Below are 8,455 nucleotides of genomic sequence, written 5' to 3'. Positions count from 1 at the left end.
TTAAAACCGTGGCCATAATGATTGCAGTAATAAACATATATTTTTTTTTAATGTAAAACCAAGAAAATAAATAAAGTAACTTGACAGATGTTCTGTTAACATTTTATTCTAATATTGTATTGAGGAGTATTACAAATTTTCACTGTTAAAAAAAACTTTGTGCTGTATGAAATAAAATATAAAAAATCACAATAAATGAAATTTAGCACACATGGCCGGATTTCGGAAATCCCTCATTAAGCAGAATTTTGCATGGATTTCAGATGTTATAAGAGCCTATGAACTTGTTAATTACATCCAACATTTTTCAGTCAGGTCATCTGGACAGTTTCTTTTATTGTGCTGAAACGTTTCACACAAAAAAAGAAACTGTCCAAATGACCTGACTGAAAAATGTTGGATTGTATGCCTGGATTATTGAGCATGGACTTTGTTGTTCATTACATATTTTAAATACCCATGTTATTGTAGGATACTGTGAATATTTTGAAAATTATATCAATTCATGCTGTGAAAAAAGATTTTGTTAAGTTGATATTTTTAGACTGCTGAAGGCTAGCTGGCTAACGGCTTCTCCATAATGACTAAAACTTTGCAAGGACCTGAATTTCCTTGAATTAATTCCCACTTGAATTTTGAATTTGCTCAGAAAATTTGTGAAACAAGTGGAATTTATGGCAGGCAAATTTGTGCAGCAAATATTCTCTCAAAATAGTCACACACAAGTTGTTAGTCACACATAAACATGACAACTCATGTTTATCATAAACCCACCTAAAACCCTTCCCAGTTCTGTTGAAGTTCTATAGCTGTATTTGATTCCTGCACAGGTCACCTATAACTAAAGACACCCAAGACAGCGCCAAATGTCCCCCTGTGGGAGTTCAGTTTTCTGCACAATCTGGAGTTCGAATATGGTGCCCAGTCAATCACACCTGCGACCCCTGATGATGAGCCAGGAGTGTAAAAGGCTGCAGAAGAGCTCTACTCCCCGCTGGAGCATTTCATGCCTACCTGGTATTACTGCAATACTTAAACTTACCTTGAGCTTTCTCCGTGATTCAGTCTCTTCAGCTTAGTTCCACTGGATTCTGGACTCAGAGAAAAACCCAAATTCCTTGTGGACCTCCTCCTCAGCCGTCTTCCTGCCGTCCAAACACTTGCCTGCCACCTGAGACACCCTCCTTCTTCATGCTGGAATCCTTGTGGACCTTCTTCCTTACTCTGTCTCATAACACCAACTGTAAGGAAGGCAGTCACATTCATCTGCATGTCTTGGTACTCCACCATCCTGACCTCTCTCCTTGTTGCCCAGGGTTCCAGAGCCTCCCTTGTACGTTTGATATTTTGCTCTGTAAATAAAACACTGCTAACTTTTCTACGTTTCGAGACTGTCTCGCTTCAGTTCATATCTGCGTTCCTAGCATTCATTACAGCTCCAAAAATGTCTAAATGTCAGAAAACTAAGCCAATGATATATAGAATTTATAAAAATGGGTACAAAGCTACAAAGCCAGCGGATGTGATATTAGCCTTTTTTTGTTGCAATTTACTTGCACTTTTGAGTTGCAAACTGTCCAATAGTCACAGCCCAATGAGATACAAGTTTAATTCAATTCATTCAAAATCTTACTTCTAACCTACAAAGCTCTCAACAACCTAGCTCCATCTTATGTTACAGATCTTGTTGTTCCATATTTTCCTAACAGAGCACTTCACTCTCAGACTGCAGGTTTACTTGTGGTTCCTAGAATTTCCAAAAGCTGAATGGGAGGAAGATGTTCCAGTTATCAGGCTCCTCTCTTGTGGAACCAACTTCCAGTTTCTGTCTGTGAGACTGACACATTATCCAGTTTTAAGTCTGGGCTTAAGACTTTCCTTTTTGATAATTCCTATAGTTAGGGTCGGCTTCTCATGCTGCCTTAGGCTTAGACTACTAGAGGACAAATTGACCTCATCCATCCATCCATCCATTTTCTTTACCCGTTTGTTCCATTTTGGGTCACGGGGGTCGCTGGTGCCCATGTCCAGCAATCACTGTGCGAGGGGCGGGGTACACCCTGGATGGGTCGCAAGTCCATCACAGGGCCACATAGAGACAAACGAGACAAACAATCATTCACTCTCTCACTCACACCTAGGGACAATTTAGAGTTACCAATCAGCCTTACATGCATGTTTTTGGTCTGTGGGAGGAAACCGGAGCACCCGGAGAAAACCCACGCATGCACGGAGAGAACATGCAAACTCCACCCAGAAGGGCCCCTGGACCGGGGTTTGAACCAAGGACCTTCTCACTGAGAGGCAGCAGCTCTACCAGTTGCGCCACCGTGCTGCCACAAATTGACCTAATTTCCTTAAATGATTTATTAAAATTGAATAGTTTTCTTTTGATACTATTTCTGTCTTAACGTAATTCTTGACCTGTCATTGTGTATCTGTTCTTACCAAACCCAGCTGGTCGAAGCAGATGTCGCTTGTCCTGATCCTGGTTCTGTTAAAGGTTTCTTCCTCATGAGGGAGTTTTTCCTTTCCACTGTCGCCTTCATGCTTGTTCAAGATGAGAGTTCTGTGATGGAGTTAAACTCAAAGAAGTCTGCTCCTCAGATAAATATTAAATTATTATTTTTATAAATGTGAATTTTTCCATTCAGTGCCCTGAGACAACTTCTGTTGTGACTTAGTGCTATATATATATATATATATATATATATATATATATATATATATATATAAATATATATATTTAGGTCAAATCCATATGTTCTTAGAAATGGACATGGGGAAAACGCAGTAAGTTTTTATTGTTGGACTGTCAGACTCAGTAAAGTGCATGTTAAAGGTCTTTTTAGCTTTCAGTGATGCCATTGTTTGATGTTCCCCCTAACTGATGTTGTGGACAAAATGTAACATTTATTGTAGGACAAGTGAAAAAGTTGAGGCTTATTACAAAATACTTGAGAAGAATGCCTTTGCAGTCCAACCATCCATAACATTTATTGTAAAAATGTAGGTGATTGGTCAAAATAGAAGTGGGGGTTGGTCCATATGACAAAGAGCTTAGCGTGGGCTTTCCACTCAGTGAAAACACGGAACAACTACTGGATCATCTGTGACTAGACATTCTCACATCATTTATTTCCAGAAAGAAGTTTTACAATGAAGACGCTGCTGGGAACTTGTTACATTTTGGCTTTTAATGACAAACACAAAATGTGAGTGTGATTATGATTGATCCATGACAGTCCAGAATGGATCCATGAGATGAGTGCGCGCGTCTCTTGTCTCTGTTTTCCTGTTGGGGAGGCAGTGAGGAGTGAGCGCTCCCTCCCTCTTGCAGCGGAGCGTGTGAGTGAAATAGGCTCCACCGCTTCCTAAAAGCATGTTCTGTGTTCCTGAGGCTGAGGGACTTGTTGGGCACTGTGGCGCGCTGAAGGACAGAACAGCATGCTTTCAGACAGGCTGCTGCTCCTGAGCATCGGTGCCTTGACAGCCGAGTGACTGCGCCTCTCCAAGCACCGCAGTCAACTTCCCGCAAGTCAGCCAGGCGCCGCGCGGAGCCACCTGGCCCACACAGGCTCACCTTCACATTAGACCCATGGAATAATAACTATGGAATACCTCTGGATACTGCTGCTTGTGCTTTTACAGCTGAACATCCAGCCAGGTAAGGCTGACGGTTTCTTTTGCGCTTGGTGCGCCAGTTGTGTTTAGTTGGTTTTTACGCATGAGACTTGTTGCTGTTTACGTTCCGAAACGACTGTGCGTGTTTTAAAGGCTGGACTGTGCGCCTGGTTATCCATTAAGGTAAAGAAAACCGTCCTGTGGTGACGCGTTGACATACTTTTCTTTGTTCAGTGAACCTTAGCGGTCAGATTGGACTGATACAGAGAACCTGGAGTCACAGAAACCCAATGAGGGAAGTAGATACTCTGGCTGCTTCTTTACGTGCAGGAGGTGTGTAAATAATTTATGTTTTCATCAGGAAACAAAGCCACAGCGGAAAATAAGCAGCAGGGAAAATGACATTTTTGAGATGCAAATATCCCCGTTGCCCTGCGCTCTTCCTCCGGCCGCAGCTGTCCATGAGGAAAAGATTGGCTTCTGATTCCTGGGTAGTATGCAAATAAGATAAGATCTGCTCGTGGCTCTTTGGGAGGCTTGTTTATTGTTTCTCTGAAATAATATTGGTCTCGTGCACAAAGCTGAAAACGCAACGTTTTACTTTTGTTGAGCTCTGTGGGTAAAAGCTTGACATCATCTTCAGGAGAAGATCCATAAATATTTATTTTAAAAAACTTGAGTTAAATGGCAATGCACGTTTTTTTTTTTTTTTTGTTCGGGGAAATTCAGTTGGACACCCCCCACCCCCTGCAACAGATAGTAAGCAAATTTATGAAGGATGCAGTAAAAAGCCAGTTCCCCTGAACGTGTTAATATTTAACTTTGCGCGCCTGCGCTCCGCTCCAAGGGATGGAGCAGTTCAGGGCAGCGGCAGGTGGAGGTCGTTTCTGGTCTCAGTCATGATGTGGACCTAAAGTGAAAGGTTTAGAAGTCCACGGTATATTCATGTGATCACTGAATGACTGACACATCTCCAAGCAGCAGTGAGCTCATGGAAGCTGAACAGTCATGTGATGGAACGAGGCGCGCCATGAAGTTCGCCTTGGGCCTGTTCGCGCTCCGTAGATGCTTCATGACGCGTTGACATGGATATGACTTTACTGAATTTGCTCTGCTTTTTAATCTGGAACCCATCATGGGTCATACAACATTAAGTTCTTGGATGATTTTCAGGTATCAGTTTACTCTGAAATTGAACTGTTTAGTGCAGTTTCACCAGGATTGTGACAGAATGAAAAAGTAGACTCACATTAAACCATGGGCGGTTGTGAAAACTGTTTGTACAGACACTGTGTTCTTGTTTAATAAGATTAAGAGCAATATATTTTAAACTAGCAGCAGATGGAGTCAATTCAATTCAGTTTATTTCTATAGCTCCAAGTCACAACAGAAGTCGTCTGCACTGAACAGAAACATTCGTACATTATAAAAGTTACAAGCCTTTGTCACTTTGTGAGTGGAAATCTACTGCTGCAGTTCTTCGTGTTCATCTCAAATACAGGTGCTTGCCAAGTCTGTGCTCTGTCACATAGACCTTTATTGCTGTTTTTTGTTCACTCCTCCATTGCATGACAGATCTCTTCGGGATTAGTTTGCAGACTCTGAGTTTGATTTGAACTTAACTCAAAATGTAGATTTTTCAGGATGAGAGCGCGTCTCCGACAGCAGCGGCCTGTTTCTCACTCCCACTGTGGGCTCTGTGCTGAAGGCTGCAGCCCCCGCTCTTCATCGCATCGCTTCAATCTAGGAAGAGAGATTTTCTCGAGGAACAAAAGCAAGTCGCTCGTTCACTTTTAGCACCTGTTTTGCAGCAGGTTAACCCCCCCTTTGAGAAAACCATTTATCCTCGTGAAATTCATCTATAATCTGCTCAGCTGGGTACAAAGTGCCGGGGTCACACTAAAATATTCTCTGGGTTTAGGGTGTTGTGATAAAACAGTTGTGGCATGAAACCTTTACTTATTTGTACTTTTTAAACAAATAAAATATGTATTCAGAGAATCACTGAAATCTTACAAAAGACCTGTCACGTAATTTACTTAAATGTATTGTTTTTCATGATTGATAAAATTGGGCTGGTGTAATGTGCACGAAGCTTGACAGACTGCAGATGTTGATTCGTGTTGGTTCTGCTGTGCATCGTGCTCCTGTAGCATGAAAAGCATTAAAGTAAAATTTAAGAAATGCAATCATGTTTATGTATGTTTTACTAACAAAAAATACAGAAAATAACGAGGCTTTTATTTTGTTCATGACAGAGCTTACAACTTTCATATGTTTGGTATACATCAAAATACACTTCTGATGTCGTTTTAGGTAAAACGAAGCCCCGTATCATCCCAGAGGGACCCCACTTCGTCGTCCAACTTAACGAGCCCTTTGACCTGCGTTGCCAGGGGGACAGCGGGGGACAGTGGAGGCGAGGGGGTCGGACCAAACCACTGAATGCAAAGCAGATCAATGGGATGTTGACCTTGCATGTCTCCAAGGCCCGGCCTCATAATATGGGTCGCTTTATCTGCCAAGACGAGAGATCCAAGGAGCAGGCCTCCATCTACGTCTATGTAAAAGGTAGCTGCGTGCACGTTGTGCTTGTCTTTGTGCGTTAAAGAAGAAGTGAAATCCAGAAAATGTGAAACGGGGCTGCAGAGGCCAGCAGAATTATTTGACGCGACTCTTTGCTGACAGGAAGCAGTGTGTGGGTTTGTTTGTAGAGGCAGGTGTGAGCACCTCTGCCTTCCAGCTGCTCTGAAACATACTTCAGCTATTTATTCAGTGGATGATGAGTTTTACTGTAATTCCTCGGCTGTCGAACGTTGGCCCCCTGCCAACGCTAGACTGAAAATCATGTGCTGATCATCCTCGCAACGATTCTGTATTTGTCTTTGAGGCAACAACCAAGAACAAAAAACACTTTTAAACACCCATATATTGATAAATAAAACCACCTTGCTTCTTTTCAGACTCTAATAGTTTTTTCAAAGTAATTTTTCATCTTGGTGGTTTTAAGATGTTTTTTGTCTCCCTCAACAGAAGATGTTTCTGTTCACTTCAGTCCTGGACAACAAACAACCATTTCACATCAACTGATGTTTGTCTAACTTAGCAAACTTATAATAACTTACACTTACATTGAATGAGCTGATTTATGTTTACAATCTTTCAAGTGTCAATTTTCTTGAAGTTGGCAACACCTAAATAATCGATGGGACGATGAGAATAAGTTAGTTGCTCTAAAAGTTCCAGGAAGGCAAATCTGATTTAACTGTGTAAATGTGAAGCTGCAACAGCTGCTGGTTTAACTGCACCAAGGAACGGCTCTGATGCTCTGCAAATAATCTTTGCATGAAGTGAGTTGAAACTAAGGGGAAACTGTGAAAAAAGATCAATTCTAAAATAACAAAACCGTTAGACTTGGCTACAAAAGAAAACTTATATGAACTGTTCCATATTCAACAAAATGCAGTTTAAACAGAAATACAAAACCGAACAACTCATGACAAGCATGAAGCATCTGACTTGAAAACAGCCTGAAGCTACCATTCCACCGAACATAATAAAAACTGTAGAAAAATTGGCACCAGATCACTTTGAACTGCCTTACAATTAGTAAAGCATTACCAGAAATATTCTATGTAATACTTTAATGAATTGCATTGTTTTCCTAATTCTATTAATTATGTCGTACCCCTCTACCATTATTTTGATGACATTTTAATTCTAATCTTTTTAGGACACTTTTACAAAAAAACAGTTTTGTGGAAACGGGAGCGGTGGCACAGAGGTTAGAGAAGGTGGGCCTGTGATTGGATGATCGTTGGTTAAACTCCCGGTACCGACAATATCAAAATGTGCGTGGAATAGGTGCTGCACCCACATCTGCCTCCACCCTCATTTGCCCCAGTCTGGTCCTTTGAGCAAGGCCCTTAACCCCCACCATCTGCTCCTCCGGGCACCCTAGCTCTGTGCTCCACACAGAGGCTGTGGTAGCTCAGTGTCTGTGGTTGTGTCAGGAAGAACATCCAGCGTAAAAAAAAAATCGCCAAGTCTTCGTGCATCTTAGTTTGTTATGGCGACCCCTGAAGAAGGGAGGAGCAAAACAAACACAAAGTTAACAACAAAACAAAACAGTTAAATGGAAAGAGACCAGCCTTGTTAAATAGCATTAAACGTGGTAACCTGTCTTCTTCTTTCAGCTGTTCCCTCTTCAGGGGTCTCCACAGTGAGTCATCCTCCTCCATCTCACTCTGTCCTCACTCCATCTACCTTCATGTCCTCTCTAACTGCATCGATATGTCTCCTCCTTGTCTTTTTCCTGGCAGCTGCATTTCTAACATCCTTCTACCAATATACCCACTGTCCCTCCTCTGGACATGTCCAAACCACTGTCCCTCCACTGGACATGTGCAAACTACTGTCCCTCCACTGGACATGTCCAAACCACTGTCACTTTTCTGGACATGTCCAAACCACTGTCCCTCCTGTGGATATGTCCAAACCACTGTTCCTCTTCTGGACATTTCCAAACCACTGTCCCTCCACTGGACATGTCCAAACCACTGTCCCTCCACTGGATATGTCCAAACAATTGTGCCTTCTCTAGACATGTCCACACCACTGATCCTCCACTGGACAAGTCCAAACCACTGTCCCTCCTCTGGACATATCCAAACCACTGTGCCTTCTCTGGAAATGTCCACACCACTGTCCCTCCTGTGGACATGTCCAAACCACTGTCCCTCCACTGGACATGTCCAAACCACTGTCCCTCCTCTGGACATGAGCAAACCACTGTCCCTCCACTGGACATGTCCAAACCACTGTCCCTCCT

General features: G+C 42.2%; 1 protein-coding gene across 1 annotated transcript in view; it reads left to right on the top strand.

Moving 5' to 3' along the window:
* The first annotated feature begins 3,596 nt into the window (after positions 1-3,596).
* kita (KIT proto-oncogene, receptor tyrosine kinase a) overlaps positions 3,597-8,455 on the top strand; it is a 30,962-nt gene continuing 26,103 nt past the window's right edge. Inside the window, exons 1-2 of the mRNA XM_037675051.1 lie at positions 3,597-3,667; positions 5,941-6,195. Coding sequence (XP_037530979.1) covers positions 3,613-3,667; positions 5,941-6,195 — 310 coding nt within the window. The 5' untranslated portion in view covers positions 3,597-3,612. The remainder of the gene's footprint in view (positions 3,668-5,940; positions 6,196-8,455) is intronic.

The sequence above is a fragment of the Nematolebias whitei genome, chromosome 3, assembly GCF_014905685.2.
Source record: "Nematolebias whitei isolate Nwh7 chromosome 3, NemWhi1, whole genome shotgun sequence".
Classification (NCBI taxonomy): Eukaryota; Metazoa; Chordata; class Actinopteri; order Cyprinodontiformes; family Rivulidae; genus Nematolebias; species Nematolebias whitei.
Note: the sequence above shows the minus strand (reverse complement) of the source record. Positions and strands in the feature narration are given on the sequence as shown.